Below are 19,837 nucleotides of genomic sequence, written 5' to 3'. Positions count from 1 at the left end.
GAACTTCTGGAGAAGCTGGCCTCTGGAGAGACTGGCAGGAGGAGTGGAAGAGGCGGGCATGGCCCGGTGTGTGCTTCCGGAGGATTGTGGGGTGGTGGGTGGCAGACAGGCGTTCGGGGACACACAGTGCTGTCTCCTGATGCTCTGCTTCATTCGTGCCCGGTGCTTTTGAAGACATGTTTTGCTGGAATGAGAGATGCTAATTTCAATTTCCTCTAGTAAGTAAGGCATCTTAGCTCTAAAATTAAATTCGAAGAGACCTTACTTTGCATCTGAATATGCTCTAGTTATGTTGCATTTTAAATCATACAACTGTTGTTATGTCTTTATAAAAAGAAAAAACCCCACTTGGGACAGAATGAGGCAGCAGTAGGAGTCGAGCTGGGTCAGGCAGAATTTAAGCCTCATTCATGTGAAATAAGGCAGTGTTCCATTTATCACCGAAAATCGTCAGCTCTGCACAGAAGCCTAGATCTTCAGAACTAGAGAAGGGTCTCGGGAGTGGACTGTGAGCCCCTCTTGGGGCGGAAGCCTGAATGGTCCCTGTTTGATGACAGCATCCGTGGGATTCCAACATTGAGGCTCACCGGTCGCAGTGGCGTCCTGGTCCCAGCCGCACAATCCAGTTGCTGTGTGATTTTAAGCAGCCTTCTCAGCAGCTGCCGTTTTGGCTTTGTCAGGGAAATGGGGAGGTGGCCAGCATCAGTGGTTTTCAACATTTAAAAGTATTTAAAAGTTGTGGGTTGTTTTTTTTTTTCCTTTTAGCACCAGCACCTTTATTCTAAAGCCTGTTCTGTAAAACAGTTTACAGATGGGGCTGCTGTGTGCAAAGCTGGGGGAAGGAGGGTTTCCCCTCCAGCAGCCCCTTCCCCAGTGTCTTCACCACCTCCAGGTTCCCCTGAGCACCAGAGAGTGGGCCTGGGCCAGCTCCGTAGCTCTTCCTGTTGCCTCTTCCTCTGACCTCTGTCTGGGACCCCTGTTGGTTCACCCTCCCAGTCCATCACCCCGATCCCTCCCGAGACCCCCACCACACACACACACACACACACCTAGCTCTTTTGGCACCTGCTGGTAGCTACTAGTATAACCTCTTCTAAGTGCCAATGCCAAGATAACTCGTATGGTTATGGTGAGGCTTGAGGAAAATAGAAAACAGTATCCTTGACCGTTTCCTTAGTCTCCTCACCTGCCGCCTCAGCGGCTACTCAAATCAATAAAGCAAACGTGGCCAGGTGTGATGGCTCACACCTGTAATCTCAGCACCTTGAGAGGCTGAGGCAGAAGGATCACTTGAGCCCAGGAATTTGAGACTAGCCTGGGTAACATAGCAAGACCCCATCTCTAAGAAAACAAAAGCAAAAAAAACTAGCTGGGTGTGGTGGTGTGAACCTGTGGTCCCAGCTACTGGGGAGGCTGAGGCTGGAGAATCACTTGAGCCCAGGAGGTCGAGGCTGCAGTGAGCTGTGATTGTACCACTATACTCCAGCCTGGGTGACAGAGTGAGACCCTTTGTCTATTTAAAAAGAAAAAGGAAACATGTTTTTGTTGTTGTTTGCTTGTTTTGAGGCAGAGTCTCACTGGCCCAGGCTGGAGTGCAGAGGCGCAATCTCGGCTCACTGCAACCTCTGCCTCTCCTGGATTCAAGCAGTTCTCCTGCGTCAGCCTCCCGAGTAGTTGGGATTACAGGCGTGAGCCACCACACCTGGCTAATTTTTGTATTTTTAGTAGAGATGGGGTTTCACCATGTTGGCCAGGCTGGTGTTGAACTCCTGACCTCAAGTGAGCCACCATGTCCGGCCCGGAAACATGTTTAAAAAGCCAAGGAATGGGCCGGGCGCGGTGGCTCAAGCCTGTAATCCCAGCACTTTGGGAGGCCAAGATGGGCGGATCACAAGGTCAGGAGATCGAGACCATCCTGGCTAACATGGTGAAACCCCGTCTCTACTAAAAAATACAAAAAACTAGCCGGGCGAGGTGGCGGGCGCCTGTAGTCCCAGCTACTTGGGAGGCTGAGGCAGGAGAATGGTGTGAACTCGGGAGGCAGAGCTTGCAGTGAGCCAGGATCCGGCCACTACACTTCAGCCTGGGTGACAGAGCCAGACTCCGTCTCAAAAAAAAAAAAAAAAAAAAGCCAAGGAATGTTACTGTATCAGTTAATATTAGGTTTAACTGTATGCAATTGTTTAGAACCCAGTGAAGTAACAGTGGCTTTGAGAAGATTGCAGTTTATTTCTCTGTCTCCTGAAAAGTCCTGAATTAGGTGGTCTGCAGCTGATTGCAGGCTCTCCGGCGTTCAGGACTCAAGGCTCCTGTTGGCCTGCTGCTCTGCTTCAGGTGTTGCCTCCTGGTTCTAGATGGTTGCTTAAGCTCCAGCTGTCATTTCTGCATTCCCGTCAGCAGGCAGAAACGAGGAAAGATGGGCGCCATGCTCCCTTATGAGTAAACTTTGGAGTGCCTGTCAGTGTCTTGCATTATGTCTCACGGCCCCAGTCCTTGGTCACGTGACCACAGCCAGCTGCAGGGTAGGCGAGGCACACGGAATGTGTGAGGCTCCCTGGAACGTGTGTTCCACGGAAATGCGGGGCTCGTTCCTAAGGGGGAAGGGGAGGAAGTGAATGTTGGGGTAGGTCATCAGTCTTTGCCATGGTGACTTTTAAAGCTAAAGCCCCAAGGCTCTGGGTTGCACAGACGTATGCTTGTGTGGGCCGTTTCCACTGAACTTTCTGGGAGGACAGCCCTAGATGATGGGAATCCTCACACCCCACCTTCACCCTGCTCTGCCAGACCTCGCGGGCTCAGCATGGCCTTGTGGTATTGTATGTTGGGCCTCATGTACGGGTGTAGCTACCAACTGGTGGCAGGCCAGGGCTCTGTCCCAGGACTTTGGGTACCAGTGGTCCCTGAGGTGGCCTGGGGAGGTGTGGTCCAGAGGGTTCCCAGCAGAGAACCTCAGCAGTGCTGGCCGTCTTCATGGCAGGGCTTGTGGGAGTCACGGAGATGGCAGCGGCCCTTCTTAGACTCGGGGTCCAGCAGCCCTGTGCCCCCTAGATGAGGTGGGTGTCCACCAGTGAAGGGCAGAGACCAGGGTGCAGGGACCCTGCAGGAAGCCCATCGGCTGTGACCAGCAGGGTGGAGAGCTGTCCCCAGCTGTGCAAGACACGTCTAAGTTGGCAGAAGACTGACCTGGAGTGCAGGGCCGGAGACGCCTGAAAAGGCTGCAGTCATCGCCGGCGTCTGAGATTGACCCACATTTCTGCAGATGACTGTAGAGGAAAGGGATCCCACTCGAACCAGGCTTTTATTTTTTTATTTTTTATTTTATTTATTTATTTTTTTTGAGACAGAGTCTTGCTCTGTCGCCCAGGCTGGAGTGCAGTGGCCGGATCTCAGCTCACTGCAAGCTCCGCCTCCCGGGTTTACGCCATTCTCCTGCCTCAGCCTCCCGAGTAGCTGGGACTACAGGCGCCCGCCACCTCGCCCGGCTAGTTTTTTGTATTTTTAGTAGAGACGGGGTTTCACCGTGTTAGCCAGGATGGTCTCGATCTCCTGACCTCATGATCCGCCCGTCTCGGCCTCCCAAAGCGCTGGGATTACAGGCTTGAGCCACCGCGCCTGACCTATTTTTTTATTTTTTTACGTGGCACATTGGTGCATTTTGGGATGAACTCTTCTTGTTTTCAAAGGGCCGCTCAATTTTTACGTAAAATGGCAGATCCACAGTCCATCCAGGAATCACAGAATCTGTCCATGTTCCTGGCCAATCACAACAAGATCACACAGGTAAGGCTGGTATTTGCACACTCGGGTGGATGGGCCGAGCCGCTGGCCGGGCGCCAGGCCCGTGCGTGAGTCTCTTGCTCTGTGTTTCAGTCTCTGCAGCAGCAGCTCGAAGTGATTTCTGGCTACGAAGAGCTCCTGGCAGACATCGTGAATCTGTGTGTGGATTACTACGAGAACAGGATGTATTTGACACCCAGTGAGAAACACATGCTTCTCAAAGTACGTGTGTGGGGACGCGAGCCTGTGGCACTGCCGAGGGACAGCCTTTCTCTTGTCGATAGGCTGTGCTTTATCTAGAATCCTTTTGACAGCTGTGTCTTACTTGCACGTTGTCTTGTGTGTGAACAGCGTTCTGCCCTTGCACACAGCCTGCACAACAGGCTCTCAGCACACCCCACAAGTGTCACACACTGACCCTGGGAGAAGGTGCTGGCCAGGATGTCTGGCTCAAGGATTCCATCAGCATTAAGCTGCTTTTTGTTTTATTTTTGAGGCAGGGTGTTGCTCTTGCCCAGGCTGGAGTACAGTGGTATGATCACAGCTCACTGTATCCTCAGCCTCCTGGGCTCAAGTGGTCCTCCCACCTTGGCCTCCAAAGTAGCTGGGACTACAGGTGCGCACCACCACGCCTGGCTAATCTTTAAATTTTTGTAGAGGGAGAAAATTGCCATGTTGTACAGGCTATTCTCCAACTCCTGGGCTCAAGTGACCCTCCTGCCTCAGCCTCCCAAAGCTCTGTGAATACAAGCTTGAGCCACTGTGCCCAGCCTTTTTTTTTTTCTTGAGACAGGGTCTTGCTCTGTCACCCAGGCTGGAGTACAGTGGTGTGGACACAGCTCACTGTAGCCTCGACCTCCTTGGCTCAAGTGATCTTTCTGCCTCAGGCTCCTGAGTAACTGGGGCCACAGGCACTTGCACCAATGCCCAGCTAAGTTTTTGAATTGTTGTAGATATGAGATCTCACTTTGCTGCCCAGGCTGGCCTTGAACTCCTGGGCTCAAGCAATCTTCTTGGCTTGTCCCCTCCCCCCGCAAAGTGCTGGGATTACAGGCCTAAGCCACCACGCCCAGCCTTTAAGCTGCTTTGTGACAGAAGTTATCCAAGATTCTGCTTGTCAAGCATGTGATTCCTGGGACTCTGATACCTTGTGTCACCATAATTAAAGTAGCCTTTTGTTGGTTCACCATATTCTTTATTATTCTGTTCAAACGAGGAAGGTTTCCATCTGTGTTTCTCATGGGAAAGGTGGTCGGCAGTTCCGCTGCTCCCTTTGCTCTGCTCTCTACCTCTGCAGGATGGCCTTGGGGGACCCTTTGCTGGGTGTCCCACCAGCCCAGCCCCTGGCCTCCTCCTGAGTAGGAGAGCACTGGGAGGCACTCAGGGCTGAAGGAGCCCTGTCTATGGAGTGCTTTGTGACAGCAGAAACTTTGTGTCTGCACCAGCTGGTGTGGGAGCCGTGGCCACCAGGTCTTATGGAGCACTGGAGTGTGCAGGTGGCTACTCCACATTCAGAATTTTTAGTTTGTGACCAGGCACAGTGGCTCATGCCTGTAATCCTAGCACTTTGGGAGTTGAAGTGGGTGGATCACTTGAGGTCAAGAGTTCTACACCAGCCTGACCAACATGGTGAAACCCCATCTCTACTGAAAATACAAAAACCATTAGCCAGGCGTGGTGGTCATGGGTGCCTGTAATCCCAGCTACTTGGGAGGCTGAGGCAGGAGAATCACTTGAACCTGGGAGGCAGAGGTTGCACTGAGCTGAGATGGCACCACTGCACTCCGGCCTGGGTGACAGAGTGGGACTCTGTCTCAAAAAAAAAAAAAAAAAAAAAAATTTTTAGTTTGCATACACCGAAACGTAACTGGTTACATGTGACTGCATATTGGACATTACTTTTTTTTTCTTTTTCTTTTTTTTTTTTTTTTGAGATGGAGCCTCGCTCTGTCACCCAGGCTGGAGTGCAGTGGCCGGATCTCAGCTCACTGCAAGCTCCACCTCCCAGGTTTAGGCCATTCTCTTGCCTCAGCGTTGCGAGTAGCTGGGACTACAGGCACCTGCCACCACGCCCGGCTAGTTTTTTGTATTTTTTAGTAGAGACGGGGTTTCACCGTGTTAGCCAGGATGGTCTCGATCTCCTGACCTCGTGATCCGCCCTTCTCGGCCTCCCAAAGTGCTGGGATTACAGGCTTGAGCCACCGCGCCCGGCCTGGACATTACTTTTAATGGCAGAAAAACCGCAATTACTTTTACACCAACTTAATAGCCCTAGAATAGCCCTACGGCTTGTGTGAGTTTAGGGTAGAGGATTTGTTTTTTCCGCTTTTAGCAACTGACCTGGAAGCCCAGCCCCACTTTGTAGCAGTTTCACTGAGGATAAAATGATGCATTTCAAGCACCAGACAAGCAGCCGAAAGATAGATCTTTGAGATATATTTCAAATTGTGCCTTTGAAATCATCAGCTGTAACAGTGTAAGTCGTTACGGGTAATTAAATTTGCAGTTGTGAGCTTTATTGCATCATTAATTTTGTGGCTTTTCAGGTCATGGGATTTGGTCTGTACCTGATGGATGGGAGTGTCAGTAACATCTATAAGTTAGATGCCAAGAAAAGAATAAACTTATCCAAAATTGACAAGTACTTCAAGGTGAGTTACGTGGTTTTAGATCAGTGTTTTTATTGATTTGTGTGCAGTGTGAATTTTGGGGAAGTGAGCCCCTGTGTGACCGTGATCTATATCAGGAAATGCTGGGGCTGGCTGGAGTCTGGGCCACACACGTTCTCCTGTCTGCAGAGGCGACAGCGCTTTCTCTTTCCTTCTGCCCGGTGCTGGTTTTGCCTGGGTGGAGTTTTATACAGATGGAATTGTGCTATTTTACTCTCCTGTGTCCGGCTGCTGTCACCAGCTTCTTGTTTGTTAGGTGCATCCTGGAGGAAGCCCATAACTATAGCTCATAGCTTTCGGTTGTGGTGTAGTTTTCTATCTTATGACTACACCGTAACTTTACCCATTCCGATGCTGGCGGGCTCTTGGATGTTCCCGGGTTTTGATGAGTCCAAACAGTGCAGCTCTGGTAGACTCTACTCTGTTAGGTGCATACCCAGGAGAGGGACCGGAGGTCACAGGGCGTATCTGTTTTCAGTGTTAGTAGTTATCTGTGGCCTGATGACTTTCCAGCATAGCTGTCCTGATCTGCGTTCCCATCAGCAGTGAGAGAACGCTCTGGGGGTGCCACATCCTTGTTAGTACTTAGCACTGTCTCTTTTGGGGTTGGGGGACATCCTGAGGATGCGTACATCATTGGGATTGTAATGGCTAGTGTTTCCTTGTAGTTTAGTTCATGTTTCCTTGATGGCTTTCCATGTTCTTAGCACATTCCCTTTGTGATGTGCCACTTCAAGTCTTCTGCTCTTTTTTCCCTATTGATTTATACTTCTTTATATATTCTGGATACATGTCCTTTGTTGGGCACAAGTGAGTTTTTTTGCTTGTTTTGTTTTGTTTTTGAGACAGGCTCTTGCTCTGTCATCCAGGCTGGAGTGTAGCAGGACTTGGTGATTCCTCCCACCTCAGCCTCTCAAGTAGCTGGGACTACAGGCACTTGCCATCACACCTGGCTAGTTTTTAAACTTTTAGTGGCAACGAGGTCTTCCTATGTTGCCCAGGCTGGTCTCGAACTCCTGGCCTCAAGCAGTCCTCCAGTCCTAGCCTCTCAAAGTGCTGAGATTAACGGGCCTGAGCCACTGCACCTGGCCTTACGTTTTAATGTACATGTATTCTCCCCTAAGAGGCTTACCCTTTCACTTTTTCCCAGCTTTATTGAGGTGTAATTGACAAATAAAAATTGTATATGTTTATGGTGTACAGTGTGATGTTTTGATACACATACACATAGTGAAATGATGAATTCAAGCTAATTAACATGTCCATCACCTCACACATCATTTTTTTGTTTTGTGATGAGAACACTTAAGATCTATTCTTTTAGCATATTTTAAGAATTCAATGCGTTGTTATTAAGCATAGCTCCCGTGCCATAGGTGAGGTCTTCAGCACTTACCGATGCTCTGGAACTGAAACTTTACCAATACATTCCCTTCCTCCCCCGCCTCCAGTAGCCTTTTCGCGTTCTCGATGGTGTCATTTGCTGAACAGAAGTTCATAATTTTAGTGTAGTCCCATATATGAGTCTTTTCATTAATGTCCACCTAAATCAGTCTTTGTAGCCATCCAGCTCATGGGATGTTTCTGCTGTGTTAGCTGCTAGAAGCATGCTGTGTCCTTTTTCATGTAGACCTAATCCCCCCGGAACTGACTTCTGCACGTGGTAGGAGGTAGGGATTTCGCGTCCTTGGATCTTTCTCAGTATGGCTCCCCAGTTGGGCCTGCCCGTTTGTTGCAAAGCCCATTGTTGTGCAGTGCTGCTCCTCAGGTCCTGTGGCTCTGTCCAGGTTCTCTGTCCTGTCCGCAAGCCTCCGTCCCTGCTCCGGGACCACACTGCCTTAATTGCTGTAGCTTTCTAAGAGCTCCTAATCCGGAAGGGTGTGTCTTCCAGTTTGTCCTTCAAGATAGTCTCAGATACCATCCCTTCACCTTTGGAAATGCATTTTAGAATTGGTTTCCTGATTTATACACACTATCCCTACAAAGCCATTTTTATTCTTATGGAATATTGACTGGGATTGATTATACATCCGTTTTGAGAGAACGGACATTTAAAACATTTGAAGCCTTCCTAGGCACAAACATGATCTATTTCTCTATTTATTGAGAACTTTTTCTAGAATTTTTGGGGTAGTACTTTTTTTTTTTTTGAGATGGAGTCTCGCTCTGTCGCCCAGGCTGGAGTGCAGTGGTGCGAACTCGGCTCACTGCAACCTCCACCTCCCGGGTTCACGCCATTCTCCTGCCTCAGCCTCCTGAGTAACTGGGACTACAGGTGCCCACCACCACGCCCGGCTAATTTTTTTTTGTATTGTTTTAGTAGAGATGGGGTTTCACGTGTTAGCCAGGATGGTCTCGATCTCCTGACCTCATGATCCGCCCGCCTCGGCCTCCCAAAGTGCTGGGATTCCAGGTGTGAGCCACCGCGCCTGGCCTGGGATAGTACTTTTGTTTAGAGGTCTTGCACATTTTTTGTTAGATTCACTCATGCATATTTTTTTTGGATGCTATTGCAAAGTATGTCTCTTTAAGTTTTTGTATTCTAATTATTGCTGGTATATAGAAATGCAGTTGCCTGGGCACGGTGGCTTATGCCAGTAATCCCAGCACTTTGGGAGGCCGAGGCAGGTGGATCACGAGGTCAAGATATCAAGACCATCCTGGCCAAGATGGTGAAACCCTGTCTCTACTAAAAATACAAAAAAAAGTAGCTGTGCGTGGTGGTGCTCGCCTATAGTCCCAGCTCCTCGGGAGGCTGAGGCAGGATAATTACTTGAATCCTGGAGGTGGAGGTTGCAGTGACCCGAGATCGTGCCACTGCACTGCAGCCTGGCAACAGAGTGAGACTCTGTCTCAAAAAATAAAAAATAAAAATAAAAAAAGAAATACAGTTGATTTTTTTTTTTTAATGACTGTGGATCTAGCAACTTGGTAGGTTAATTTTAACATTTGAATAGTTTTTATAGATGTTGGTTTTTAAATTGTATTTTGTTTCTCTCAAAGCAAATGTAGACGTTGCTTAGAGTTTTTTTGTAGTAAATCATTTGCAGAGGTAGCATTCAAACCGAAGTAATTATTAGCATTAGTCAGTTTCCTTGTGTTTATGTATTTGGTGACTAAACATACATAATGACCCTATTTTTTTTTGTTCTTTGAATACAGCAGCTCCAGGTGGTTCCCCTATTTGGGGACATGCAAATAGAACTGGCAAGATACATCAAGACCAGCGCCCACTACGAGGAAAATAAATCTCGGTAGGAGGAGAGAAAAGCTGCCTGGTTTGAGCTTTCTGCAGTGTCCTCATTGTGCGGTTTTCTTCAAACGTTGTGCTTATTTGTCTAGAGATAACACTGTTAACATTCTCAGCCTGGAACGGAATGTCCAGTATTGTAGCCTTTGCCACATGTGGCTAGTTACATTTAAGTTTATTGAAAAATACAATTGAAATTTTAATTTCCTTATGGCAGCCACATTTGAAATGTTCAATAGTTAGTAGCTACTGTGTTGGACAGCACAGATACAGAACATTTTCATCGTCCTAGGGTTTCCTGTTGGACAGTGCTGGGGGATAGTCTTTACGTTTAAAAAGGTTGTCTTACAAAAAAAAGAGGGTGGGGGCAGTGGTTCACGCCTATAATCCCAGCACTTTGGGAGGCCGAGGTGGATGGATCTCTTGAACTCAGGAGTTTGAGACCAGCCTGGGCAACAAGTGAGACCTCGTCTTTATGAAAAAATACAAATGTTAGCCAGGCATGGTGGCACAGGCTTGTAGTCCCAGTTACTCGGGAGGCTGAGGTGGGAGGATCACTTGAGTAGTCTGGGAGGTGGAGGTTGCAGTGAACCGAGATTGCACCACTGCAGTCCAGCCTGGGCAACAGAGCAAGACCCTGCCTCAAAGTAAAAAAGAAGAAACTGACGGTGTGTCAGCTGTGACATCTGCAGACAATGTGGCCCTAAATCCTAAACTGTGTATCATCTTACTCTGTGGAGAACTATAAAGATCCTCAGCACAGTTGCAGATGCTGGCAGACACTCCTCCCCACTGCGCACTCTGCAGAGCCACCAGAGCCTCGGGGGAGGCTTTCACTGATGTGCCAAGCACTGTGCCCGTAGCCAACCTGCAGTCACCATTCAGCCATGATTCTGACAAACGAAGTTGCAGCTCAGTCTCAGGGGCAAGAAACCTTTTCAGTAAAGGGCAGACAGCAAATACTTTAGGCTTTACAGGCCACAGGTGGTCTCCATCAGATAATTCTGTGTTGTTTTTTTTAACAACCCTTTAAAAATGTAAAAGCCATCTGGCTCTGGCGCCAAACCAGGCATCCTGAGCTGCCCCAGTGCCGCGACCTGCCGGCGCCACTGCAGGTAACGCGGGTGCCTTCTCTCCGCGCAGATGGACGTGTACATCCTCCGGCAGCAGCCCTCAGTACAACATCTGCGAGCAGATGATCCAGATCCGCGAGGACCACATGCGCTTCATTTCGGAGCTGGCGCGCTACAGCAACAGCGAGGTGGGCCCGCGACCGGAGCCACATGGGCACCCGAGGGTCGCCTGTGTGCGTTTGCACCCAGATTTGAGGTTTAATTGCTTTGAAAAACAGTTTACTACCAGATACAATCATACGTCACATAATGACAGGGACAGGTTCTGACGTGTCGTTAGGCAGTTTCGTCATTGTGGGAACGTCATCGTGTCCTCGTGCTAGCCTGGATGGTACAGCCTGCAGCACACCTGGGCCGCAGGGCACAGCCAGTGGCTCCTGGGCCGCATACCCGTGGAGCACGCTGCTATGCTGAAGACTTTGGGTAGTTGTAACACAGTGGTACGTATTTGTGTATCTAAATCTATCTAAACATAGAAAAGGTACAGTGAAAAGATGGTGTTATAACCTTATGGGACCACCATTCTGTATGCTGTCATTGATCAAATGTGGTGCATGACTGTACTTCAAAAGCACCCATTATAATTGACAAGGCGGTGAAATTAGTGTTGTCTCTGTTCAGCTGTACAAAAAGCATCTTTTTTTTTTTTTAGAAAAACATAGGGATCCCAAGAGAAAGGACAGAGACCAGATAATTAATTGATTAAATGGCATTTCCTAGTCTAGTACTGTGATTCCAGCAGCTCGAAAGATGGTTGGAGAAGGGAGGACGCTGGGAAAAGACAGGGTGATTCTGACCCGGGGCCCCTTTAAGTCTAGAAAGAAAGAAGTCCTGAGGCCAGAGGTGAGCAGGAACCTCTGGGTGGCTGTCAGGAGACATCCCAGGGGCACTGGGTGCATGTGTCCAGGAGGTGGGCCTGGAGTTGGACGCAGAGCACAGGTGCTTTCTCTTTAGTTCCTTCCAGCTTTGCAGCTGGGTTTGCCACATCGGCATTTTGGTCACTCCCATTCTCCTCACCCAGGTTTGCTCCGAGCCAGCGCTGCTGGCATGTCTGTGCTGCAGATTGTCGACAGGGACTGCGGGGTTTTAGGGCATATACCCAGGCTGCTTTGCAGATCTGGTTAGTCCCTCAAGGGCCTCAGGAGGACCATTAACCTTAGCGGGGACAACTCTGGGGATGTTGGCCCCACCCACTACAGGATGATGAGCACCCGTGTCCCCCACCCACCATGGCTACCAATCATCATGTAACCAAACTGACTAAGAACCCAGTAGTCCAGATATCTTGGGGTACCTGCTGCTTCTAACAGACCACTGGCAAGTGTTTGGGCATGTTAGACAAGGAGGCTGTTCTGGGTGAGTCAGTGAGTGGTCAGCAAGTAGGCCTAGGACATTACTGTGCACTGCTGTGGCCTTTATGAACACTGTGTGCTTAGGCTGTGCTAAAGTTTTTTTTTTTTTTTTTTTTTTTTGAGATGGAGTCTTGCTCTGTCGCCCAAGCTGGAGTGCAGTGGCGTGATCTCGGCTCACTGCAAGCTCCGCCTCCCAGGTTCACGCCATTCTCCTGCCTCAGCCTCCCGAGTAGCTGGGCCTACAGGCGCCTGCCATCATGCCTGGCTAATTTTTGTATTTGTAGTAGAGACGGGGTGTCACCGTGTTGGCCAGGATGGTCTCCATCTCCTGACCTCGTGATCTGCCCGCCTCGGCCTCCCAAAGGATTACAGGCGTGAGCCACGGTGCCCAGCCTGTGCTAAATTTTTAAAAAGGCTTTTTTTTCTTTAATAATGAATTAGCCTTAGCTTACTGTAACTTTTTTACTTTATAAACTTTTTACTTTTAAAAAGAGTTTTTGGCTTTTGTAATAACACTTTGCTTAAAACACAAACACATTGTATACCTGTGCAAAAAAAATTTTTTTTTTTTTTTAGACGGAGTCTGGCTCTGTCGCCCAGGCTGGAGTGCAGTGGCCGGATCTCAGCTCACTGCAAGCTCCGCCTCCCGGGTTCACGCCGTTCTCCTGCCTCAGCCTCCCGAGTAGCTGGGACTACAGGCGCCTGCCACCTCGCCCGGCTAGTTTTTTGTATTTTTTTTTAGTAGAGATGGGGTTTCACTGTGTTAGCCAGGATGGTCTCAATCTCCTGACCTCATGATCCGCCCGTCTCGGCCTCCCAAAGTGCTGGGATTACAGGCTTGAGCCACCGCGCCCGGCCTAAAAATATTTTCTTTATATCCTTATTCTATAAATAATTTTTCTACTAAGAAGTTTTTGTTTTTTCCCTTTTGAGCTTTTTCGTTAAAAACGAAGACCTGGCCGGGCGCGGTGGCTCAAGCCTGTAATCCCAGCACTTTGGGAGGCCGAGACCGGCGGATCACGAGGTCAGGAGATCGAGACCATCCTGGCTAACAGGGTGAAACCCTGTCTCTACTAAAAAATACACAAAAACTAGCCGGGCGAGGTGGCGGGCGCCTGTAGTCCCAGCTACTCCGGAGGCTGAGGCAGGAGAATGGCGTAAACCCGGGAGGCGGAGCTTGCAGTGAGCTGAGATCACGCCACTGCACTCCAGCCTAGGTGACAGAGCGAGACTCCGTCTCAAAAAAAAAAAAAAAAAAAACGAAGACCTAAATACACACAGTAGCCTAGGCCTACACAGGGTCAGGATCATCAAGACATCACTAGGCAGTAAGAATTTTCCACTGCATTATAATTTTACGGGACCACTATCATATATGTGGTCTTGTTGACTGCAGCATCCTTAGGTGGCATCTGAGTGTAATTGGTTCTCTGGCATTGTCTAAGGTAACAAATCAGTTTTTTTCTGAGTACAGTTTTTTTTGTTTTTGTGTTTTTTTTTGGTGAGATGAGGGTCTTGCTCTGTCACCCAGGCTGGAGCCCAGTGGCGCAATCTCGGCTTACTGCAAGCTCCGACTCCTGGGTTCATGCCATTCTCCTGCCTCAGCCTCCCGAGTAGCTGGGTCTAGAGGCGCCTGCCACAACGCCCGGCTAATTTTTTTTTTTTGTATTTTTTTAGTAGAGAGGGGGTTTCACTGTGTTAGCCAGGATGGTCTTGATCTCCTGACCTCGTGGTCCACCCGTCCCATCTCAGCCTCCCAAAGTGCTGGGATTACAGGCGTGAAGCACCGCACCCAGCCTCTGAGTACAATTTTAAGGTGATTCCACTTTAGGTTTGTTGATTTTCTTTTTTTCTGAAAGCTGAACATCCTGGTGAATGACGCCAGTGTAATTTGATTTATGTCATTATTAATTATCATATGTCATTATTAATCTAGTTGTTTTTGTTTGTTTGTTTTTTTGAGACGGAGTCTCTCTCTGTTGCCTGGGCTGGAGTGCAATGGTGTGATCTTGGCTCATTGCAACCTCCGCCTCCCGGATTCAAGCGATTCTCCTGCCTCAGCCTCCCAAGTAGCTGGGACTACAGGTGCACGCCACCACACTTAGCTAATTTTTGTATTTTTAGTAGAGATGGGATTTCACCATGTTGGCCAGGATGGTCACCATCTCTTGACCTTGTGATTCGCCCACCTCAGCCTCCCAGAATGCTGGGATTACAGGCATGAGCCACCATGCCCAGCCATGATCTAGTCTTAAAAGAGCAATGCCAGCACTACTAATTACAGTGACTAGAAATTGCTTTAGGATTTGTTTTGCAGGTGATTTTGCCCTTGAGCTTCTCACTCAGAGGATTTTTTTTTTTTCTTTTGAGCTGGAGTTTCGCTCTTGTTGCCCAGGCTGGAGTGCAATGGCATGATTTCAGCTCACTGCAATGTCTGCCTCCCGGGTTCCAGCAATTCTCCTGCCTCAGCCTCCAGAGTAGCTGAGATTACAGCCATGCGCCACCACACCCAGCTAATTTTTTGTATTTTTAGTGGAGGTGGGGTTTCACTGTGTTGGCCAGGATGATCTTGAACTCCTGACCTCAGGCAATCCACCTGCCCCAGCCTCCCTAAATGCTGGGATTACAGGCGTGAGCCATCGCACCCAGCCCCTCATTCAGAGGATTTTAAGTCACACCATGGTGTTTCCAGTTGCTCAGGGTGGGGCCTCTCAGTGGTCATGCTGTGGACTCCATGCAGGTTCCCGCCATTGTTTTATTTTGCTTTTCACTTTTAGGGATTGCATTTGCCATCTCATTTAATTCTGTGTCCTAATTATATAAAATATTTCTGTGGTTCTAATATCACATCTATAAAAAGGTATATTCAAAGAAGCTTGCCTTCTCCACGCTGTCCCTTCCTCCCCATAGGTCACGTTTTTAAATTTAGGGGGTTATTTGATAGAAGCAAACCCACGTGACTTGTGTGTTGCCCTTCCCTAGCCTAGTGGAAGTGCGCCAAGCCCACGCGTGTTACAGCCCCGCGCCTGGCCCGTGGTTGCCCGGGCGGTGGCAGTGGCAGCGGCCTGTCCCTTGCTCTGTGCTCTGCAGCACACCCGTGGCCACCTTTTTCCCGGGAGGAGGCTCCAGCACCCACGGCATTTTTTATTTTCACGGGTGTGACTTCGGGGTGGATTCTCAGGGGGGATCCCCGGGGTGGGGGAGCTGGGTAGAGGGGGGGGGGCGTGGGTTTCTCACGGGGCCGTGCCCGCCTTGTGCAGGTGGTCACGGGCTCCGGCCGCCAGGAAGCCCAGAAGACGGACGCGGAGTACCGGAAGCTCTTTGACCTGGCGCTGCAGGGCCTGCAGCTGCTGTCGCAGTGGAGCGCGCACGTGATGGAAGTGGTAGGCCCCGCCCCGCCCCCAGGCCCCGCCCCGCCCCCAGCTCCCTGCCAAAGCTGCCTCGGGCACTTGATTCAAATTAACTTTTGGTCTTTGGGCTTTCTATTTTTGTCCCCAGACAAGAACATCTACCAGTAGAAATGTTTCCAAGATTATTTTAAGTACATTTCATTTATGTGTGTTATAAATAAAGGGCCTCATTTTTTTAAAAAATCTTGATAGAATTAAATTTCTACCATTGTGATAGTCTTTAAGTCTCTCTTTTTTTGAGACAGCCTCTCACCCTGTCGCTTAGGCTGGAGTCCGGTGGTGCAAAGATCCGTCACTACAGCCTTGACCCCCCCACCCCAAGCGATGCCTGCCTCAGCCTCCCCAGCGCTGGGACCACAGGTGTGCACCAGGACGCCTGGCTACTTTATTTTTTTTTTTGAGATGGAGTTTCGCTCTTGTTGCCCAGGCTGGAGTGCAGTGGTGCGATCCCGGCCCACTGCAACCTCTGCCTCCCAGGTTCAAGTGATTCTCCTACCGCAGCCTCCCCAGTAGCTAGGATTACAGGCGCCCACCACCACTCCTGGCTAATTTTTTTGTATTTTTAGTAAAGACGGTATTTCACCATGTTGGCCACACTGTTCTCGAACTCCTGACCTCAGGTGATCCACCCACCTCAGTCTCCCGAAGTGCTAGGATTACAGGCTTGAGCCACGGCACCCGGCCTAGTTTTTTGTTTGTTTGTTTTTTGTACAGACAAGGTCTCACCGTGTTGGCCAGGCTGGTCTCAAACTCGGCCTCAAGCCATCTGCCTGCCTGGGCCTTCCAAAGTGCTGGATTACAGGTGTGAGCCACTGTACCTGGCCAATTCTCATTTTTTCATTTAAATTTTATTTTGCTTTAAATATTTACTTGTATTGATGCATAATAGGGGTACATAGTTTCAGGCTACATGTAATAATTTAATACAGTCATATAATTTGTAAAGATCTAATTGGTGTGCTTGGGATGTCCATCGCCATAAATATTTGTCCTTATGCCAGAAAAATTCGAGTTTTTCCCTATCTATTCTGAAATGTACCATAAATTATTTTAATTAATAGTCACCCTAACTGTTCTAACACTAGATCTTATTTCTAATATCAAACTGTCTATGTGTACCCATTAATGTTGCTTCATCCCCCGCGTTTTTAAGATAACGTTTTCTCTTTGGAGCTCCAGCCATCAGTGTCTCTATCTTTTGTTGAACATTAGTAAATTATTTCTGGTGCCATATAAAGATTTGGATGCCTGTAATTCATAAAAGATTTTCCCTTTTGTGATTTATTTTGATCACATAAAAATTATCAAATTGGAAGAGTACATGATCATTTGAAAGGCAGAATCTTTACTTATTATTTTACTTTCTGTAGAGATGAGGCCTCACTTTATTGCTCAGGCTGATCTTAAACTGGGCTCAAGGGACCCTCCCACCTCGGCCTCCCAAAGTGCTGAGGTCATAGGCATGAGCCACTATGCCTGGCCCAGAATCCTTTTTAAAATGATGATGAAATGCCTAGACTCTTAGATACTCAGCACTCACTATCCAGGCCATTTTGCTGGGTAGGCTTTTTAAACGAGAGGTTACGGGACCAGGATCTTTTGCCCATCTGTGGAGATGGGCGGTGTGTGTATCCTCACGTGTGACTTTTCAGAATGCAGCAAAGGTTCGAAGGCTGGCCTTCTGGCTTTGGCCACCATCGTATGAGTCAGACCAGACGCCAGGCATTTTGCGTGCAATATGGAACACGTCTGCCCTTTTGGCCCCTGCAGTATTCCTGGAAGCTTGTGCACCCCACCGACAAGTACTCCAACAAGGACTGCCCGGACAGCGCGGAGGAGTACGAGCGCGCCACGCGCTACAACTACACCAGCGAGGAGAAGTTCGCCCTGGTGGAGGTGAGGACCTTCGGCCGCTCGCTCCTCCTCGTGTCGCTCTGACCTCACACTGTCTTCTCTGTCGAAAGCAAAAGCATGAACCAACTGCCTGTTTCTCGTTGCTTCTGTGCGGGCACCCCTTTCCGTCTGGCAGAGTAGCCAGAGTAGAGTGCGTTAGGGGCGCAGTGGTCGTCGGTCCTGGGTCTGCACCGACGCTGCCCGTGTGCGGGTCTGGACTCCTGGACCTGCATCTGGATGGACAGCAGTGTCGGGTGCGGGGAGGGGAGGTGAAAGAGATGTGGCCCTGCTGAGAGAGAAGAGCTGTCTTGCTCTCCTGTGAGGCTGGCGCTGCACTCCCCTCGTGAGCCTTTCCATGGGCAGCTCTTCATTCCAGCATCAACCGGTATCTTTTCTTTCATAGCTGTGCTTTTCCTGTGCTGTTTGAGAAATCTTTGCATACTCTCAGGTCCTGAAGGTATTCTGCAGTGCTTTCTGGATACTTCACTCTGCTTTCACACTGAGATGCGAATTTCACCTGAAGTTAATTTTTGAAACAATTCCGTCCACCCCGCACGCTGCCACCTTTGTAGCCGGCCACGTGACAAGGCATGTCTGTTTCTGCTCGCTCTAACCCAGCGTCAGTTGCTGTCTGTTTCCCAGTACCACCCTGTGACTTCGTAGTCATCTACCCTGTCCGGGAATGCACGTCTTTTCTGTCTTCTAGACTTCCTTGGCTATTCTTCCCCACTGTAGTTTCATATTCATTTTAGAATCAGCTTTTCCTACCCCACGGTGAAGATTTTAATCAGGATATGAACAATCCTATGGATCGTGACAGGAGAACTGACAAAGTCTCATACAGTCGGCCCTCCGTGTTCTAGGGTTCCATCTCCGTGGATTCAACCAACCTTGGGTCAAAAATATTCAGAAAGAAAAAAAACAACAGTAAAAAGTAATAAAAATGTTAAAAACTGCAGTATAATAACTATTTATATAGCGTTTACATTGTGTTAGGGATTTAGGTAATCTAGAGATGATTTAAAGCATACTAGACGATGTGCCTAGGTTACATGCAAATACTACACCGTTTTATCGAGTTGTTTTTTGGGTTTTTTTTTTTTTTTTTTTTTTTTTTGAGACAGGGTTTTGCTCTGTCGCCCAGACTGGAGTGGAGTGGCATGATCTTAGCTCACTGTTTTAGCCTCTGCCTCCTGGACTCAAGCAATCCTACCACCTCAGCCTCCTGGTTAGCTGAAACTCAAGTGCGTGCCACCAGGCCTGGCTAATTTTTATATTTTTGGTAGAGACGGGGTGTTGCCAAGTTGCCCAGGCTTGTCTCAAACTCCTGAGCTCAAGCAGTCCACCCACCTCAGCCTCCCAAAGTGCTGGGATTGCAGGTGTGAGCCACTGTGCCCAGCCAAAATTTTCTAGTTTTTTGACATAAGATTTTTCGTAGTAAATTCTCATCTTATTTTGGTAGAAGCTTTTCTTTTTTCACATAACCATACAGTTCACCCATTTGAAGTGTAAAATTCAGTGCTTTTAGCACATTCACAGAGTTGTACAATCACAGTCAAATTTAGAACGAAAAGAAATGCCAGCCCATTATCAGTCACCCTTCATTCTTCCTTCCCTCAACCCTATGCAGCCGCCACCCTGCCTTCTGACCCCACAGATTTGCCTCTTTTGGGCATTTCATATGAGTAGGTCATACCCTGTGTGGTCCTTTGTGACTGGCTGCTTCCTTCATTTAGCATAATTTTCTTTTTTTTTTTTTTCTTTTTTTTTTTTTGAGATGGAGTCTTGCTCTGTCGCCCAGGCTGGAGTGCTGTGGTGCCATCTCAGCTCACTGCAAGCTCTGGTTGCCGGGTTCACACCATTCTTCTGCCTCAGCCTCCCAAGAAGCTGGGACTACAGGCTCCTGCTACCACGCATGGCTAATTTTTTGTATTTTTTTTCAGTGGAGACAGGGTTTCACCATGTTAGCCAGGGTGATCTCGATCTCCTGACCTCATGATCCGCCCGCCTCAGCCTCCCAAAGTGCTGGGATTACAGGCGTGAGCCACCGCGCCCGGTTTTTTGTTTTTTTCTTAAGATGGAGCCTCGCTCTGTCGCCCAGGCTAGAGGGCAGTGGCACAATCTCAGTTCACTGCAACTTCTTCCTCCCGGGTTCAAGCAATTCTTGTGCCTCAGTCTTCAGAGTGGCTGGGATTACAGACACCCACCCGGCTAATTTTTGAATTTGTAGTAGAGACAAGGTTTCATCATGTTGGCCAGGCTGGTCTCAAACTTCTGACCTCAGGTGATCTACCTGCCTTGGCCTCCCAAAGTGCTGAGATTACAGGCATGAGCCACCATGCTAGGCCACTTA

The 19,837-nt window shown here is 48.8% G+C and overlaps 1 protein-coding gene across 5 annotated transcripts in view; it reads left to right on the top strand.

The window, feature by feature from the left end:
* Positions 1-19,837, top strand: part of CYFIP1 (cytoplasmic FMR1 interacting protein 1) — a 115,454-nt gene that overhangs the window by 38,058 nt on the left and 57,559 nt on the right. For 4 of the 5 annotated variants that reach the window (XM_023197900.1, XM_023197898.1, XM_023197899.1 and 1 more), the window contains 7 exons: positions 3,684-3,780; positions 3,871-3,999; positions 6,324-6,428; positions 9,609-9,700; positions 10,840-10,957; positions 15,442-15,564; positions 17,362-17,487. In XM_023197900.1, coding sequence (XP_023053668.1) covers positions 3,684-3,780; positions 3,871-3,999; positions 6,324-6,428; positions 9,609-9,700; positions 10,840-10,957; positions 15,442-15,564; positions 17,362-17,487 — 790 coding nt within the window. The remainder of the gene's footprint in view (positions 1-3,683; positions 3,781-3,870; positions 4,000-6,323; positions 6,429-9,608; positions 9,701-10,839; positions 10,958-15,441; positions 15,565-17,361; positions 17,488-19,837) is intronic. The other variant, XM_023197902.1, reaches the window with a different exon arrangement.

Source organism: Piliocolobus tephrosceles, chromosome 6 (assembly GCF_002776525.5).
Source record: "Piliocolobus tephrosceles isolate RC106 chromosome 6, ASM277652v3, whole genome shotgun sequence".
NCBI lineage: Eukaryota > Metazoa > Chordata > Mammalia > Primates > Cercopithecidae > Piliocolobus > Piliocolobus tephrosceles.
The sequence above is the reverse complement of the archived record's forward strand: the minus strand, read 5'-3'. Positions and strand labels throughout refer to the sequence as shown.